We start from the raw sequence: 20790 nt of genomic DNA, 5'->3' as shown, positions 1-20790 counted from the left end.
CCAGTATCAGTATACTCATTGCTGCTATAACAGCCTACCAGTATCAGTATACTCATTGCTGCTATAACTGCCTACCAGTATCAGTATACTCGTTGCTGCTTTAATTGCCTACCAGTATCGGTATACTCGTTGCTGCTATAACTGCCTACCAGTATCAGTATACTCGTTGCTGCTATAACCGCCTACCAGTATCAGTATACCAGTTGCTGCTATAACTGCTTACCAGTATCAGTATACTCGTTGCTGCTATAACCGCCTACCAGTATCAGTATACTCGTTGCTGCTATAAACTGCCTACCAGTATCGGTGTTCTCGTTGCTGCTATAACAGCCTACCAGTACCGGTATACTCATTGCTGCTTTAAACTGCCCCCCAGTATCAGTATACTCATTGCTGCTATAACAGCCTACCAGTATCAGTATACCAGTTGCTGCTATAACCGCCTACCAGTATCAGTATACTTGTTGCAGCTATAACTGCATACCAGTATCAGTATACTCGTTGCTGCTATAACTGCCTACCCGTATCAGTATACTCTTTGCTGCTTTAACTGCCTACCAGTATCAGTATACCAGTTGGTGACAGTTACTTGTTGCTGCTATAACTGCCTACCAGTATCAGTATACCAGTTGCTGCTATAACTGTCTACCATTATCAGTATACTCGTTGCTGCTATAACTGCCTACCAGTATCAGTATACCAGTTGCTGCTATAACTGTCTACCAGTATCAGTATACTCATTGCTGCTATAACTGCCTACCAGTATCAGTATACTTGTTGCTGCTATAACAGCCTACCAGTATCAGTATACTCATTGCTGCTATAACTGCCTACCAGTATCAGTATACTCATTGCTGCTATAACTGCCTGCCAGTATCAATATCTCGTTGATGCTATAACTTCCTACCAGTATCAGTATACTAGTTGCTGCTATAACAGCCTACCAGTATCAGTATACTCATTGCTGCTATAACTGCCTACCAGTATCAGTATACTCGTTGCTGCTATAACCGCCTACCAGTATCAGTATTCTCATTGCTGCTATAACTGCCTACCAGTATCGGTGTTCTCGTTGCTGCTATAACAGCCTACCAGTACCGGTATACTCATTGCTGCTTTAAACTGCCCACCAGTATCAGTATACTCGTTGCTGCTATAACTTCCTACCAGTATCAGTATACTTGTTGCTGCTATAACAGCCTACCAGTATCAGTATACCAGTTGCTGCTATAACAGCCTACCAGTATCAGTATACTTGTTGCAGCTATAACTGCCTACCAGTATCGGTATACTCGTTGCTGCTATAACTGCCTACCCGAATCAGTATACTCTTTGCTGCTTAACTGCCTACCAGTATCAGTATACCAGTTGGTGACAGTTACTTGTTGCTGCTATAACTGCCTACCAGTATCAGTATATCAGTTGCTGCTATAACTGTCTACCATTATCAGTATACTCGTTGCTGCTATAACTGCCTACCAGTATCAGTATACCAGTTGCTGCTATAACTGTCTACCAGTATCAGTATACTCGTTGCTGCTATAACTGCCTACCAGTATCAGTATACTTGTTGCTGCTATAACAGCCTACCAGTATCAGTATACTCATTGCTGCTATAACTGCCTACTAGTATCAGTATACTAATTGCTGCTATAACTGCCTGCCAGTATCAATATCTCGTTGATGCTATAACTGCCTACCAGTATCAGTATACTAGTTGCTGCTATAACAGCCTACCAGTATCAGTATACTCATTGCTGCTATAACTGCCTACCAGTATCAGTATCTGGTTGATGCTATAACTGCCTACCAGTATCAGTATACTCATTGCTGCTATAACTGCCTGCCAGTATCAATATCTCGTTGATGCTATAACTGCCTACCAGTATCAGTATACTAGTTGCTGCTATAACTGCCTGCCAGTATCAATATCTCGTTGATGCTATAACTGCCTACCAGTATCAGTATACTAGTTGCTGCTATAACTGCCTACCAGTATTAGTATACTCGTTGCTGCTATAACTGCCTACCAGTATCAGGATACTCGTTGCTGCAATAACTGCCTACCAGTATCAGGATACTCGTTGCTGCAATAACTGCCTACCAGTATCAGGATACTCGTTGCTGCTATAACTGCCTACCAGTATTAGTATACTCGTTGCTGCTATAACTGCCTACCAGTATTAGTATACTCGTTGCTGCAATAACTGCCTACCAGTATCAGGATACTCGTTGCTGCTATAACTGCCTACCAGTATTAGTATACTCGTTGCTGCTATAACTGCCTACCAGTATCAGGATACTTGTTGCTGCTATCACTGCCTACCAGTATTAGTATACTAGTTGCTGTTATAACAGCCTACCAGTATCAGTATACCCGTTCCTGCTATAACTGCCTACAAGTATCAGTACATTGTATACTAGTTGCTGCTATAACGGCCTACCAATATCAGTATACTCGTTGCTGCTATAATTGCCTACCAGTATCACAGGTGGTTAGCGTGTGGCTATGATATTAATTAGTGAAAACATCATTTTGAATGATAAATAATCATATTATAAAGAAAAAAATTCACTATCAAATATATATATAACAAGGTATCCAACTCGAAATCACCCGAAAACGGGGTGCATCGCTTTGAACAGCCATTGCTTCATCAATTTTGCAGCGATTTTCACGATCTTGGTCTTATTCAACGCAGAAATGAATTTACTTTCTGGAAATGTATATGTCTTGCAATATTTTTACAAATACTGGGTCAACTTTTAAGAAATAACACAATACACAACTCTCGTCACCCAGTAAACATCGATCAGACCGTATTCATGATTGAAATCTTCACGGAGTAAAGGGCATTTTCCCTGCAAAGTTCACGGACCTCGATACCATAATTCAATAAAACGTGTGAAAAAACATTCTTACCGTGCTTGCCGTTGCATTATGCATCAAAACTAACTGTCCAGCGCCGTTTGAAACCTTTGTTTACATATATTTCAACTAACTGACATTTTAAACACACGAGTGATTTCATTGGTCCAATGCGAAGGTGTGTCTTTACAACTGGAGATTTCATTCATAAATACGGTCTGATCATTGTCAAGTAGGTCAAGCGAATTGTGTATCGTGTTATTTCTTAAAATTTGACCCAGCATGTGTAGACATATAACAAGATATATACATTTCCAGAAAGGCAATTCATTTCTGCGTTGAATAAGACCGGGTTCATGAACATCGCTGCAAAATTGATGATGTAATGGCTGTTCAAAGCGATGCACCCCGTTTTCGGATGATTTCGAGTTGGATACCTTGTTATATATATATTTGATAGTAATTTTTTTTTCAGAAAAGTTGATTTTTCGTTATAATATGATTATTTATCATTCAAAATGATGTTTTCACTAATTAATATCATAGCCACACGCTAACCACCTGTGACCAGTATCAGTATACTCGTTGCTGCTATAACTGCCTACCAGTATCAGTATACTCGTTGCTGCTATAACTGCCTACCAGTATCAGTATACTCGTTGCTGCTATAACTGCCTACCAGTATCAGTATACTCGTTGCTGCTATAACTGCCTACCAGTATCAGTATACTCGTTGCTGCTATAACTGCCTACCAGTTTCAGTATACTGTTGGTGCTATAAATGCCTACCAGTATCAGTATACTCGTTGCTGCTATAACTGCCTACCAGTATCAGTATACTAGTTGCTGCTATAACAGTCTATCAGTATACTCGTTGCTGCTATAACTGCCTACCAGTATAAGTATACTAGTTGCTGCTATAACAGCCTACCAGTATCAGTATACTCGTTGCTGCTATAACTGCCTACCAGTATCAGTATACCAGTTGCTGCTATAACTGCCTACCAGTATCAGTATACAATGTACTCGTTGCTGCTATAACCGCCTACCAGTATCAGTATACCAGTTGCTGCTATAACTACCCACCAGTATCGGTATACTCGTTGCTGCTATCACTGCCTACCAGTATCAGTATACTCGTTGCTATAACTGCCTACCAGTATCAGTATACTGTTGCTGCTATAAATGCCTACCAGTATCAGTATACCAGTTGCTGCTATAACAGCCTACCAGTATCAATATACTCGTTGCAGCTATAACAGCCTACCAGTATCAGTATACTCGGTTCTGCTATAACTGCAAACCAGTATCAGTATACCAGTTGCTGCTATAACAGCCTACCAGTATCAGTATACTCGTTGCTGCTATAACTGCCCACCAGTATCAGTATACCAGTTGCTGCTATAACTGCCTACCAGTATCAGTATACCAGTTGCTGCTATAACTGCTTACCAGTATCAGTATACTTATTGCTGCTATAACTGCCTACCAGTTTCAGTACACTCGGTGCTGCTATAAATGCCTACCAGTATCAGTATACTCGTTGCTGCTATAACTGCCTACCAGTATCAGTATACCAGTTGCTGCTATAACAGCCTACCAGTATCAATATACTCGTTGCAGCTATAACAGCCTACCAGAATCAGTATACTCGGTGCTGCTATAACTGCCTACATGTATCAGTATACCAGTTGCTGCTATAACAGCCTACCAGTATCAGTATACTCGTTGCTGCTATATATAACTGCCAACCAGTATCAGTATACTTGTTGCTGCTATAACTGCCTACCAGTATCACTATACCAGTTGCTGCTATAACTGCTTACCAGTATCAGTATACTTATTGCTGCTATAACTGCCTACCAGTTTCAGTACACTCGGTGCTGCTATAACTGCCTACCAGTATCAGTATACTCGTTGCTGCTATAACTGCCTACCAGTCTCAGTATTCTCGGTGCTGATATAACTGCCTACCAGTATCAGTATACTCGTTGCTGCTATAACTGCCTACCAGTATCAATATACTCGTTTCTGCTATAACTGCCTACTAGTATAGTATACTCGCTGCTATAACTGCCTACCAGTATCAGTATACTCGTTGCTGTCATAACTGCCTACCAGTATAGTATACTCGCTGCTATAACTGCCTATCAGTATCAGTATACTCGTTGCTGCTATAACTGCCTGCCAGTATAGTATACTCGCTGCTATAACTGCCTACCAGTCTCAGTATACTCGTTGCTGCTATAACTGCCTACCAGTATCAGTATACTCGTTGCTGCTATTACCGCCTACCAGTATCAGTATACTCGTTGATGCTATAACTACCTACCAGTATAGTATACTCGCTGCCTACCAGTATCAGTATACTCGTTGCTGCTATTACTGCCTACCAGTATCAGTATACTCGTTGCTGCTATAACTGCCTACCAGTATATCAGTAAAACCCTTGCTGCTATAACCGCCCACCAGTCTCAGTATACTCGTTGCTGCTTTAACTGCCTACCAGTATAGTATACTCGCTGCTATAACTGCCTGCCAGTATCACTATAACAGTTGCTGCTATAATTGCCTTCCAGTATCAGTATACCAGTTACTGCTATAACTGCCTACCTGTATCAGTATACTCGTTGCTGCTATAACTGCCTACCAGTATCAGTATACTCGTTGCTGCTATAACAGCCTACCACTATCAGTACACTCATTGCTGCTATAACTGCCTACCAACTTCAGATACATCAAACTGCATTCGCAGCTATGTAGTTATCAACTTCAGATACATCAAACTGCATTCGCAGCTATGTAGTTATCAACTTCAGATACATCAAACTGCATTCGCAGCTATGTAGTTATCAACTTTAATGAATGCATTACACGTTAATGTGATCAACTTCTATACGTGTATGACAAACTATTCCGTCAATTTGTGTTGAACATCTTTATTTTACAGTTCAATTGCTGCGATATTTACCTGGGGCATCGTATTTCTGAAGAGAACTCTAACCGACTGATGAGACTGGGTTAACATATAATTTCTTGTCACAATTGGTAACTGGTAAGCAGTAACACGTGTATTATACATGGCACGAAGGGTACGTAAATCGCACCAGTTATTCTTATCTCCGTGTTTTAGTGATGTCATTCAACATACTGATGCACGTATTTTAGTCGTTTGCATGTGATAGATTTGGAGATGCTATTATGTTTTTGTAGTTGGTTAATTTACGTGTATTTAAATATAAGACTGGCGGTTAGTGATTAATAACAAATACCTATCAATGGACACTTGACAGATGTCAGTTTTTGGAAACTAAGCTAGGAGAAACATTAATGACTACAAGTAAACGCCACTCTAAACCAAAACGCAAAACTACGATTTGCGAACAAACAGCAGGAGTATAATGAATGTCATTGGACCAGATTCATACCACAGCGTTGGTAGTACGATGTATATGGTACCTACCCGCATTTAAGCGTACCTCTAATCCGTTTAGTCATGGAAATGTTCTACCTGTATGATCTGATGTCAAATTTTCTCGGCGGAAAACAAAAAGACACGTTCTAGTGAGTTAAGAGATCTTCGTATTTCCGTATGGTTTAATTTAGTATTGCCTCTCATCGTCGGACACCTCCGGTCTATTCATTACGTTACTCTCCATTCGTAGAGATAGATAAGCGGAGCGTAATCAGCAGCCGTGGGTATCCGACGACGATTGGCTCTGTTTATGGCTGAACAACGCATTTCAAGTCTCTTCAACCGGTCTTTCTGGAGACGATAGATCTTTGTTTTGGCGACTTGTCTGCATGGCGTTTGACTATGCTTCAATCGCGTATGTATCTGTATATATAAGTATGCAACTTACGATACGGTCTGTTTTAATTTTGAGTAAAAAGACAATGGTATAGGCAGGGTTTCTCCTTATAATTACTCATTTTTATCTTTGTCTTTTGCTTTTAGATTTATGTTGCGAAATGCGTATGGAAAAATATCCAAAATGGCCATAAATTGTTGAATGCTTATTTAAAGAAACAAGCGGCTGGTTGCGTCGTCCACTTTTTAACGGACGTTCATTGAAAACGTCATGGTTTGATGTTCCTAAGCCAGGTTGCGTCGTTACTTACGGACAACGGCTGGTGTGTTTGTTAGAACAGGTGAATTATGTTTTGTTTCATGTGGGCACCATGGCAGTTTGCTTAAAAAAAATACTATTGACCAGAGACTCCGTCATATGTATCTTAATTTACATACATTATTGAGTGTTTCACTTACGCAGTCCATATCTGGTGGTTGAAGTCTCCGAGTATCGCACGATTGGTCATTGTCGGCACGGGCACTACTTACATGTACCCCGGGTACTCTTAAGTATACTTACATGTACCCCGGGTACGGTAAAAATACTTAAACTTACCCGGTCGACATTAGAATGTACCCGAGTTGTTTTCCCGCCCAAAATCCGATGTCGTAAAATGCGCTACCGAATACCTTAAAACGGTATTGTTTATCTTGAACAAACTTTTCTTAAAAAAAAACGGCATCGGAATGTTTTTTTTAGTATGAGTTTCGATAATATAGAGGCCATTAAACAGAATATTTACATATAAGTGAACATAATTAAGTTTAAAAAAAAGACGACGACGACCGATTTAGCGTTAAAATTCCCGGGCACGTTTTAGTATATTTACCGTACCCGGGGTACACGTAAGTAGTACCCGAGCCGACACTGACCAATCGAGCCCGAGTATCCATATATTGTTTTTGTTACTTTGAGGGAGTTCAACTACGGATTAATCTTTGATGGAATTTTCGTTATACTTGTATAGTGAGGAAACAAATGTATATTAATAATGCAAGTCACGAATAATTTTTTTTGCCAAATTATATTTCAGTCTGTATGAAACTAATATCTAGTTAGTAGTTATTACTCGCTAACAAATGTACAGTACATATATTCAATAACACGAAATGCCATGCGGCGCTCTCCTTGGACGCAGAGACACGTAACTGTTCTGAGCTGGTAAAGTTTCAGTTTATAGCCAAAGAAGGTAAAAAGACCATCCCATTTTCGCCGCAGCTTTTTTTCAATGGCATTATAAAACATGAACTTGGTCCAGTCATTATTAGAACATATGTTCTAAGCAAATTTATTGTGATTTTTGTAAAACTGTCAATTCTAGGATGTTCACACGATGTTTCAATATGGAATATGAGGAAAACTGTCCCGACCCGGGCAGCTATGTTTTTCTCAGGACCAGAACTATTTTGATTATTGGCACACGTCAAATGTTTTGAGCAAGTTGTCGTATGATTGGGCAACAAATATGACTTCTAGATAGTTCACAAGGTTTCATTACAGCCATAAGAGAAAACTGCCCCGCCCATTGGCAGCCATGTTTTGTAACGGATCCAAAACATGTACTTATTCGGCCGGTATATTATTAAAATTTATAACAAACGTTCTGCATGAGCACGTTTCGCGAAGATTGTTCAATGAGACGTCTAAAGTATTCACAAGGTTTCGCCATATTTTTTAAACGGATCGGAACCATTTTCGAACAAGTCCAAAGTATTTAACAATACATATTCTAAGCATTTTTAATAATGATTTTACAACAAATTATAAATTGTTTACAATGTTTCATTAAATCATATAAGCAAAACTGCACCTCTCTCTAGCGGCCATATTTTTCAGCCGGTCGGAGCGTTTTAGAGCTTTTTTTAAGGTGACCGGTTTCATGAGACTAGCTGTTCTGAGCAGGTTTCATAATGATTGAGCCAAAACTTGGACCTGTGTTTGCAAGATTTCATTACAGATGTGAATGGAAAACTGCCCCACTCCCTTGCGACCATGTCTTTCAACGGACCGGAACCATATTCGAATTCGGTCGAGATTTCATTTGAACAAATGTTTTGACGAAAGTTTCATGATTATTGGAAAAATGTGACTACTTGAGTTTTCACAATGTGTTTATAAAGCTATTTAAAGAAAACTGCACCGCCCACAGGCGGTCATGTTTTTTAACGGACTGGAACCATTTCCGAACTCAGTTAAAATATCATTCAAACCTAATTTACTGAGCAAAATGATGATTGCGCATAAAATGTATCTGCTAGAGTGTTCACACGCTATTTCTTTAATTTGACATATTGACTTAGTTTTTGACCCAATGTGACCCAGTTTCGAACTAAAGCGAGATATCATTTAGACAAATCTTTTGACTGAGTTTCTTGGCCATGCATACTGTAGGGCTTCTAGAATGTTCACACGGTAAATGCGGACGCACGACGGATGACGTACGCAGACGTACAGTCGAAATATAAAAGGTGATCTCAAAAGCTCGACATGAGCACGAGTTACTTACGCTCGATTGGTCAGTGTCGGCTCGGGTACTACATAAATGTATCCCGGGTACGGAAAATATACTGAAACGTTGCTGCTATAACTGTCTACCATTATCAGTATACTCGTAGCTGCTATAACTGCCTACCAGTATCAGTATACCAGTTGCTGCTATAACTGTCTACCAGTATCAGTATACTCGTTGCTGCTATAACTGCCTACCAGTATCAGTATACTTGTTGCTGCTATAACAGCCTACCAGTATCAGTATACTCATTGCTGCTATAATTGCCTACCAGTATCAGTATACTCATTGCTGCTATAACTGCCTGCCAGTATCAATATCTCGTTGATGCTATAACTGCCTACCAGTATCAGTATACTAGTTGCTGCTATAACAGCCTACCAGTATCAGTATACTCGTTGCTGCTATAACTGCCTACCAGTATCAGTATACTCGTTGCTGCTATAACCGCCTACCAGTATCAGTATTCTCGTTGCTGCTATAACTGCCTACCAGTATCGGTGTTCTCGTTGCTGCTATAACAGCCTACCAGTATCAGTATACTTGTTGCTGCTATAACAGCCTACCAGTATCAGTATACCAGTTGCTGCTATAACAGCCTACCAGTATCAGTATACTTGTTGCAGCTATAACTGCCTACCAGTATCGGTATACTCGTTGCTGCTATAACTGCCTACCCGTATCAGTATACTCTTAACACGAAATGCCATGCGGCGCTCTCCTTGGACGCAGAGACACGTAACTGTTCTGAGCTGGTAAAGTTTCAGTTTATAGCCAAAGAAGGTAAAAAGACCATCCCATTTTCGCCGCAGCTTTTTTTCAATGGCATTATAAAACATGAACTTGGTCCAGTCATTATTAGAACATATGTTCTAAGCAAATTTATTGTGATTTTTGTAAAACTGTCAATTCTAGGATGTTCACACGATGTTTCAATATGGAATATGAGGAAAACTGTCCCGACCCGGGCAGCTATGTTTTTCTCAGGACCAGAACTATTTTGATTATTGGCACACGTCAAATGTTTTGAGCAAGTTGTCGTATGATTGGGCAACAAATATGACTTCTAGATAGTTCACAAGGTTTCATTACAGCCATAAGAGAAAACTGCCCCGCCCATTGGCAGCCATGTTTTGTAACGGATCCAAAACATGTACTTATTCGGCCGGTATATTATTAAAATTTATAACAAACGTTCTGCATGAGCACGTTTCGCGAAGATTGTTCAATGAGACGTCTAAAGTATTCACAAGGTTTCGCCATATTTTTTAAACGGATCGGAACCATTTTCGAACAAGTCCAAAGTATTTAACAATACATATTCTAAGCATTTTTAATAATGATTTTACAACAAATTATAAATTGTTTACAATGTTTCATTAAATCATATAAGCAAAACTGCACCTCTCTCTAGCGGCCATATTTTTCAGCCGGTCGGAGCGTTTTAGAGCTTTTTTTAAGGTGACCGGTTTCATGAGACTAGCTGTTCTGAGCAGGTTTCATAATGATTGAGCCAAAACTTGGACCTGTGTTTGCAAGATTTCATTACAGATGTGAATGGAAAACTGCCCCACTACCTTGCGACCATGTCTTTCAACGGACCGGAACCATATTCGAATTCGGTCGAGATTTCATTTGAACAAATGTTTTGACGAAAGTTTCATGATTATTGGAAAAATGTGACTACTTGAGTTTTCACAATGTGTTTATAAAGCTATTTAAAGAAAACTGCACCGCCCACAGGCGGTCATGTTTTTTAACGGACTGGAACCATTTCCGAACTCAGTTAAAATATCATTCAAACCTAATTTACTGAGCAAAATGATGATTGCGCATAAAATGTATCTGCTAGAGTGTTCACACGCTATTTCTTTAATTTGACATATTGACTTAGTTTTTGACCCAATGTGACCCAGTTTCGAACTAAAGCGAGATATCATTTAGACAAATCTTTTGACTGAGTTTCTTGGCCATGCATACTGTAGGGCTTCTAGAATGTTCACAAGGTAAATGCGGACGCACGACGGATGACGTACGCAGACGTACAGTCGAAATATAAAAGGTGATCTCAAAAGCTCGACATGAGCACGAGTTACTTACGCTCGATTGGTCAGTGTCGGCTCGGGTACTACATAAATGTATCCCGGGTACGGAAAATATACTGAAACGTACCAGAGAATTCTTATGTTAAATTGGTCGTTGTCTGCTATTTTTTTCAAAATTATTATGTTAATGTTTATGTCAGTTTTCTGTAAAATTGCCTCTATATTATCGAAACTCCTACTTACAAAGACATATCGAGGCCGGTTTGTTCACTGACAATTTTGTTTTGTATTCCGCATTGCGTTTTGCGACTTCGGATTTTGGGCGGGAATAAAACTCGGGTTCTTAATTGGCCGGGTACGAGTTAGTATATTTTCTTACCCGGGGTACATTTAAGCATACGTGTACCCGGGGTATATTAAAGTAGAACCCGCACAGACAATGACCAATCGAGCGCTACTGAAGTGTACCTAAAAGGAAGCATGGCACTTCAATAAATATAACATACATGCATTAGTATATCCTTTAGAGTGATAAAAAGTGAAAGTGGACTAATAATCAACTTCAATTTATTAATAATAATTGGCATAAATAAACCACACGCATACACATGTGGACATGTTGAAATCCCGTTAAAAAGGATAAAACACATACTAATACAGCAGGTTATGCGGTCTTGTTTACCGCATCCTAGTTTAAGTCACGTTTAGGATGGTTTTGAAATTGGAACATGTAAATGATTGGTCAACATGAAGTTAGATAAATATTAATTTAAATTGTGAACGCGTACGTGCATGTATCCGGGTTTTTATCTCCCTGACTTTATTTCTTGTGCCTTCAGCATAGCATTATGGTAGTGGGAAATGAACGGAGTTAAAACTTATGTATTTATAAAACAGTGGCAGTCTTGAAAAACGTTGAAATACATACAGTACTAGAAGGACTTAACCCAGGAAAGAAGTCCTCACGCACATTTTTGGGAACCATTTTTCATTGACTGTGACCGGAAACCAGTGCGACCTTCACCGTTTAACCCGTAGATCTCGTCGAGATCAGTTGGATTGACATCATGGCTAAATATCACTGTCCAGATTCGAAGACTCTCCAGTCCCTTGGGGACATGGCAAATCAATTGAGGATCGATAGTATAAGAGCAACGCAGGCGAGCAATTCTGGGTAGGTGACACATTGTTTTTTTCCGGCATACTTGCACTCTTTTGCTCGACTAGTACAATACATGTATCTTTGACGCCGACTGTATGATGAGTCGAATCGGCCACAAGTCGACTCGGTCTTTTTTGAAAGTCAATTTACTTGTTTCATAGCTTAGGCTCGTTGGTTTACACTCCTCCCCAAAGCCCAACGTCAAGTTTATAAATGGACAGGAGTTTTTCATGAAACTTGAAACATGGATAGATGGCAATATATACATTATGGCAATTTATGCACGTCATTTTATTTTGCTCCTACATAAAAAAATTATGGTTGCTATGGCAACAAATAATCGATAAATACTGCTGAAAATGGTGGTTTTCTGGATCCTGCAATAACTTTATAAGTTCTTCATATTTTTTCATGAAACTTGAAACATGGATATATGGCAATACGGACATTATTCACGTCATTTTATTGTGTTCCTACGTCAATTTTTTTTGTTGCTATGGCAACAAATAATAAAAAAAAATAATCTGACAATGGTAGAATTTCTGACAATGGTGGAGCTGGTAGGGGAAATATATTGCTTGGCAATAGTCATGTTCTAAAATAAGTTTCTCAATGGAAAAACGAAACTCTTGCTCTTGTTTGTTCTTAAAATATTTTTATATTTCATTAAAAAATAAGCGGCATATAAAACATTTGATAAAGCTACTTTTAATCCATAAACAAACTAACATTATTGTGTGTTCTGTTATTTAAAAATCATAGCATCACCCTTGAATAAACATAACCTACTTTTCAATGAACACCGGAAATCATTAGACATTGTCATAATCGTCATTGATTATAACCATCAAGTAAATTGCAACATCTAAAAATTGAAAAAACATTAAATTTTCAGCACTTCTTGAGGTTTTTTCATTGAAGTCACGATAATATGAGATATATGGATAATACCATAGCCTCATATTATCTTTTATGTAATACCAATTAATTTTACTTAAACTTCTGTTAAACAGTTGATGGACATCTTAAAAGTGTAATTGAAATTTTCATGGACAGCATTTCATGGAGTAACTAATAAAAATTGCATTAAAAAATGATAAAACCTTTGAAAACTGACTTGTCGGCGAGATTGTTGTGATTTTTTTTCAGTTTTCAGGAAAGTCGCGATGACATTGGTTTTATGTACTGTTGCTTATCAATTAATTACTGGTATTTTTAATGAGAACATAGCACAAATTGATGGTTGTTGTCAGACTGCGATTCTTTTCCTTTACCATAATGCTTCTGATAAAAAAATACATCATTCAGATGGTGCTTGCGACCATTTAAAGAAGATGTTATTGTTACAGGACAGTTGTAACATTAGTTATAAGGTGAAGTCCGGGTTTTGTTTGTATGCTAGCAAAAAACAACAACAAGTACACTAATTTTCCAATATTTGTCGAAAAAAATATTATTTTTTCCAATCCCAAGGGCCCTGTCCCCATTCCCAAAGTGGTGAAAAGAACCGAAGAAATTGAATCTTGCTTGTAGATTAATTGAGAATAAAATGCATGTCATTTGTTTTATTCCTAGGCATCCCACATCATGTGCCTCTGCCGCAGAAATAATGTCCGTGTTATTTTTCCACCAGATGCGTTACAGCACGGAGTTCCCACGTGATCCTGCAAGTGACAGATTTGTCATGTCTAAGGTATGTTGGCTTGTTTCAAAGAATGAATGGAGTATTAGTTAAGTCCTTCAAGGCTGGTAATTAGCAACATTCCCACTTTCAGCAACAACCAACATTTAGGTTTTCACAAGGAAAATAAATAATCTGCTACACAAGTGAACAAGTCAAGGTCTTCTTTTTATGCCCCCTAAGGAAGGCACATAGCGATTGCACTGTCCGTCTGTCCGTCTGTCTGTCCGTCACACTTTGCGTTTAGGTTTTGAAAAATGCTCATAACTTCTATGTCCCTTGAGATATAAGCTTTATATTTGGTATGCATGTGTATATGGACAAGGCCTTTCCATACACACATACATTTTGACCCCTGTGACCTTGACTTTGAAATTAGGGTCCGCATTTAGGTTTCGAAATCTGCGTTTAGGTTTCGAAAAAAGCTCATAACTTCTATCAAGTGTTTATAGGGGGCATAAATCATCCTATGGTGACAGCTCTTGTTGTCAAATAAACTAGTAAGAAATGGTAAAAACATCCAGCTATTGGCAAAATGTATTATTGACATTTACAATATGTGATATATTCCTAGAATACTTACACACTCAACGGTACATACCTGTTAACAAGGGAGATAAATCATATTGTAAGATTCACATCACTGCTTCATTAAATGAATTCCATTAAATAATAACAATATCATTCACACTTTCGGTTTATTTATGTCAGGATTTTATGCCCCCGGTAGGGTGGCATATAGCATTTGAACTGTCCGTCGGTCAGTCCGTCCGTCCGAAAACTTTAACATTGGCCATAACTTTTGCAATATTGAAGATAGCAGCTTGATATTTTGCATGCATGTGTATCTCATGGAGCTGCACATTTTGAGTGGTGAAAGGTCTAGGTCAAGGTCATCCTTAAAGGTCGAAGGTAAAAAACAAATCAAAGGGAAGTAACAAGCTTTAAAGGGAGATAATTTCTATTTCTCATATGGCAGGTGCAGATCATTTTTACAAGGGAAGTAATTAAGAAATAGTTAACTCCACTGAGGTCCCTATGGCATTATAGTGACCAGCCAGGCAGCCACAAACCGTATATGGACCGAAGCCGTTGTTAAATAACAAGTTATTTAAAATGCATGATGAGCAATTTTTCATTTTGTCACAATGTTTTCTGGTTCATTTCAAATTTTAAATGTTATTCAGCCTTTTTCACTCAAAAGATCTGTTGGTGCTTTCCTTTTGGCATTTTAAAGGCATTTTTTGAAAAAAAATATACAAATATAAACTTTAAAAAATGATTAACCTTTCCATAATCATGTACATCCTTTGCCTCTTCTGGCAGGTGACTTGGATCCAGGAAACTAAAGGCAGATAGCACGGTTGAGTGGTTGCTGAAGGCATCCTCTACCTCATTTACTAGAGCTAGTACCAAAGGCACACCATACAGTCTCAAAAATCCTGAAATACATTTTTTAACATTCATTTTTAATTCTATTATGTGAACACACACTAATGGTACAGCAAATGATTTCAAGTTAAATTATCTTACTATAATGGATGAATGATGGTCTTATAAATCTATTTTATATCGTCTGAACACTGTTCAACTTGCATACTGTAGAAACGGTGTAGTTCTACTTCTTCTAGACAGTGCTCAACTCCAAAACATGTTTGGATTATATACTATGAATAATTTTCTTTTCTATTCATCTGGTACATTACAGTGAGATTGTTAACATTATGATTTACAGTTAACTAAAAAAGAAAATAATATGATCATATACTCATACCTTCTGCGTTGATTGCTTCCATCTGGACCCCAGCCCTCAATTGTCTAGCTAGAGTAGTCCTATCTGTAATGATGTCAAACATCTCACACTTACTGGAAATGAAAAGAAATGTCATCTGGTAAGTTTAATTAGTAATTAAGACTGACAAGTTGCAAAACGTATATGCTGGACATCTGAATTTTTGATGACATGCCATGATGGGGTTCACCGTTAATAATTTTGAAATCACTTGCCTGTCATCTGTAAGTGATTTTTAATCCCTGATCTGTCCATCACACTACAGTATTTAGGCCAAAACTTACTTTTTCTAAACTCTTAGCTACAGACAACATTTTGTTTCATAGTAGGACTAGCAGAAGACTTTTGAACATCTTCATATTAAAATTGGAAAAAATTATAAAACCCTCGACATTATTTGTGTTTTGCTAAATAAATAATATACATTAGTAAGTTTGAGAAAACAATTAAAAGATTGTGTTTTAAACAAGAAATTGCTCATCATAATTTGTTTACCTTTTCTTAAGTTGTCTGCTGAAACTGGTCCACAAGACATGCACAACTAGTTTAAAGTTATTCTCAAAAGAACCCATAACTTTCAACTATCAAGCAACCAGAAAGTGACAACTGGGCTTTTCTGAACACCTTGTTTTTAATTCTAGTTCTTACCCGAATTCTAGTCCCATCAGAGTCATGTTCTGGTAGTTATGAACTATGTCATGCAGATCATCTGTGCACTTCTTTACTCTAGCTGATAACTCTGTGAATGTGCCACAGTCTTGCTGTAGGTAAAGGGACAGATAGTTCACTGAATGTGCCACAGTCTTGCTGTAGGTAAAGGGACAGATAGTTCACTGAATGTGCCGCAGTCTTGCTGTAGGTAAAGGGACAGATAGTTCACTGAATGTGCCACAGTCTTGCTGTAGGTAAAGGGACAGATAGTTCACTGAATGTGCCACAGTCTTGCTGTAGGTAAAGGGACAGATAGTTCACAGTGAATGTGCCACAGTCTTGCTGTAGGTAAATGGACAGATAGTTCACAGTGAATGTGCCACAGTCTTGCTGTAGGTAAAGGGACAGATAGTTCACAGGCTTTAACACATCAACAAGTACATGAATCATGGCAATGACGCCTCTATTTGTGGCTGAATGTCTGATCCCCAGACTTTCGGGTTCTCTAGAGTCTTCTATGAGAGCGTCAAATGTGTCCAACAACTGTTCATATCTACTAATGAACCTAACACATTCCCGAAGATGTGATAACCACCTGCAAATAATGTGTGTTCTGTTAACACATGATTACGAAATGAATTTTATATTCATTTTTTAACGCATCTGCAGCAGACGACTTAAGAAACATTGCAAAAAGAAGAATTTGCTTGCTGACTGATTGATACAATTATTGCTGATATCAAAATAATTTCTTGCCATTTACCTTGTTGTTGCAGCTCTGACAAACTTGATTGGCCTTTCTCCATAAACCTCCTGCATATGCTGGAAGACAGCTGCTTTCTTTGGAGAATATTGAAACAGTTTCCATATGGAAATCAGTAAACCATCTACTTCCTTCAAAAGATCACTTTCCTTAAGCAGATGTACGAAGCACAAAGCTAGGCGATGGTTACGGCAATTCACATAAATGGAAAGGGGACTCTCATGTCGAATTTTTCTTTGTAGACCTTTAATATGCAAAATTAAAATCAGATTAAAATGAGATTTTTTATTTAAGATATAAACATTGAAACAAAAGAAGAACTTGGTTAAAAACTACATGAATAAATTCTCCTTTTGCCACATTGTTTCCAACTTCCAATGAAAAATAATACAGACCCAGTTATTTTTGTTATTTTTTTTTACTGATTTAAAGTTAAGTCGTCTGCTTTCAGATTTCTTGTAAGGATGTCTAGAATTACAAAGATTGTTTTGGTATTATTTAAAAAAATTAAAAATTTCCTCAATAAATTAATTTATTGAAACTAATGCATACATATGCTTACCTTTCTTTTCCCCGCTCATGGTGTTACAACCATCCAGTCCAACAAATCTTACTTTCTCTAACTGTAGATGTTTACCTCTGAAGAATGTTTCAATAGCTGTCAAAAGAGCTAAACTGGTTACTTTATCCATGTTTATAAGGCTTAAGTAGTGCTCCACGGGGCCCTTTGCACTGACCCACCTGACAAACAATGAAAATTGGGTTCTGTTGCAGGAATCAGTACTTTAATCAGCCAACAGTGTAAACGTTTCCTTCCTTAGTTCCTCCAAAACCTTCCTCTCCATGAATTCACTTAGTGTGTTAATTAACTCGTTGACTGATGTACTGGACAGATAATTGACAGACTTCGAAGAAATGTCTTTTATTTCTGGGTCACAAACATCACGGTGCCTATACCACGTGACTTTTTAAGATCTGTGTGGGTAGTAAAATATCGGCGCGACGCAGGTAAGGTTTTTAAGCATTACTTTTTAACCAGGTTTTCCGAAGGAATTAACCAGGTTTTCCGAAGGAAAAAACTGGTTATTAGATTGGCGAATGCGGGCGGGCTGGCGGGCTGGCTGGCGGGCTGGCAGAACAAGCTTGTCCGGGCCATAACTATGTCGTTCATTGTCAGAGTTTAAAATCATTTGGCACATTTGTTCACCATCATTAAACGGTGTGTCGCGCGAAATAATTACTTCGATACCTCGAAGGTCAAGGTCACACTTTGAGTTCAAAGGTCAAAAATGGCCATAAATGAGCTTGTCCTGGCCATAACTATGTCATTCATTGTGAGATTTTAAAATCATTTGGCACATTTGTTCACCATCATGGGACGGTGTGTCGCACGAAAGAATCACGTCAATATCTCCAATGTCAAGGTCGCCACGACTAAAAATAGATTTTTTTTTGAAAACAAACTTACAAAGGGGGTTAATTTTGTTTCTTCATTTCAAAAGTTCAGTTTGAGTTTTCTCCCTTTATCAGATTTTTTTTTCACAATGAAAACCTGGTTTTGTGACAATTTTGTCCCTTGTTAAATATTTTACCAATTTTAATGGGATAAAGTGGACAGCCCGCTCATTCATGAGAGTTTTCTATAGGTATCATGATTTTATAAAACAAATAAGTATTTTTTTAGTAAAGTGCAACCGCGCGTTTGGATGGTTAGAAAAAGGTAGGATCAGTGTGGGGACATTATTTTAATTTGACACAGAAACATCACCTCTGGTGAAATTAAGCAATAAACTTTATGGGCGGAGCATACAATATATCATTTTGAATTCATTTTCAGATTTCTGTTAAATATTTACGAAAAAAAATCATGAAAATGTTCTTACAGTAATATGATCTGTGTGGTATACATGTTTAAAATGACCTGTGTGGTATCCGTGTTCCTGCAATTTACGAATAAATTGAAATAATAACGACAATATATATATTTTTTATTTAATTTGAATTATTTCAATACAACAACAACAGCTACTACTAATACACTTACTACTACTACTAGTACTACTACTACTACTACTACTACTACTACTACTACTACTACTACTACTACTACTACTACTACTACGACTACTACTACTACTACTACTACTAGCACTACTACTAGTACTACTACTACTACTAGTACTACCACTACTACTACTACTAGTACTACTACTACTACTACTACTACTCAGGGCTGGCGCTAGGGGGCGACTAAGTCGCTTTCTTACGCCAAACGTTGCCTAAAATTTATGAAATTGTAGATAAAAAGCGACTTCCAGTCTCCCTCTTATCGGAATTTGTTTACATCCGGTTTTCTCGATGTCAAGGTCTGACTCAATTTTCCAATAGACACTGTCGCAGCCTGGAGCGTGTCGCAATTGAGCGACAGGTAATTTGAGGTAAACCCCGCCCCGATTCTCCCAACCTCCGAACTTATCAAATCGGCGATCGATATTGGTCAAGTCAGCATTCAAGTCACATGGTAGCTGCCCAATCAACATTGAGTTCGCTCACACATAATATTGGGTCATTCATAGAAACACACAGTTGATATTGTCGTCTGCCAACTCTACATGTATAGCGGCCGATGGCAAACGCCGTATTTAAAGATAAACAAATAAAAAGGAGCCTAACAATAAAAAAAATATTTCTAAGTTGATCACTTTACATTTCTACCGACTATCGATCTGAATTAACAAAAGGATGATATTTAAATAATTAGATCTATGTCGATGATGTTACAACTTTCTGCTGATTATCGTTTGAAATTAAAAGGTGATAATTTAGTTGTTTTTTACCCACAAACTATGCTATTGTAAAGCGATATGTCAATTAAATTGTTTATTAATTACGTATTTGCTAGGTTTCCGATTTTCATTTTTTTGCTGTCAAACGATACGCACAATTTGTTTTATGTGCGTAACGCGTACAATTTTTCGGACGGTCGTTTTCGGATACATTATTTTTCGTCGATTATAATTTCATTTCTAAGTTCTTTAAAGAAGAAATAGAATGAAGAATACAGGTTGGGTGATGCGGACGGTGTGGTTTATCATATTTCGAATTGTATTCACATGAAATTGCAATTGGAAAGACTATAAAACATAACAAATGATAATTAAGAAAGCATATGCTAAATGTCATATTTCAAACATAAATATTTATCTGGTCTGACAGTTTTATTAAGCTTATGTTATCTACTGCTTCATAAACATATTATCTTTGAAATACTTTAGTCTGTATAATATGATATTTATATCAAAATGGATTGAATATAGAGCTAGTAAAATTTTAGTTATTTATCTGTCGTGTCTATTATTACATGGTTAATTAGAACTGCTAGAAAAATTAAGATACACAAAAGAAATAAAATGATGTGTACTACAGTGGCATACTTCAATAATGTGATACACATATGTGTGTTG

The 20790-nt window shown here is 37.8% G+C and overlaps 1 protein-coding gene across 1 annotated transcript in view; it reads left to right on the top strand.

The window, feature by feature from the left end:
- Window positions 1-12065: 12065 nt before the first annotated feature.
- LOC127882130 (transketolase-like) overlaps window positions 12066-20790 on the top strand; it is a 48532-nt gene continuing 39807 nt past the window's right edge. Inside the window, exons 1-2 of the mRNA XM_052430593.1 lie at window positions 12066-12451; window positions 14015-14132. Of these exons, the coding sequence (XP_052286553.1) occupies window positions 12345-12451; window positions 14015-14132 (225 nt within the window). The 5' untranslated portion in view covers window positions 12066-12344. The remainder of the gene's footprint in view (window positions 12452-14014; window positions 14133-20790) is intronic.

This window comes from Dreissena polymorpha, chromosome 5 (genome assembly GCF_020536995.1).
Source record: "Dreissena polymorpha isolate Duluth1 chromosome 5, UMN_Dpol_1.0, whole genome shotgun sequence".
In the NCBI taxonomy this organism is placed as follows: domain Eukaryota; kingdom Metazoa; phylum Mollusca; class Bivalvia; order Myida; family Dreissenidae; genus Dreissena; species Dreissena polymorpha.
The sequence above is the reverse complement of the archived record's forward strand: the minus strand, read 5'-3'. Positions and strand labels throughout refer to the sequence as shown.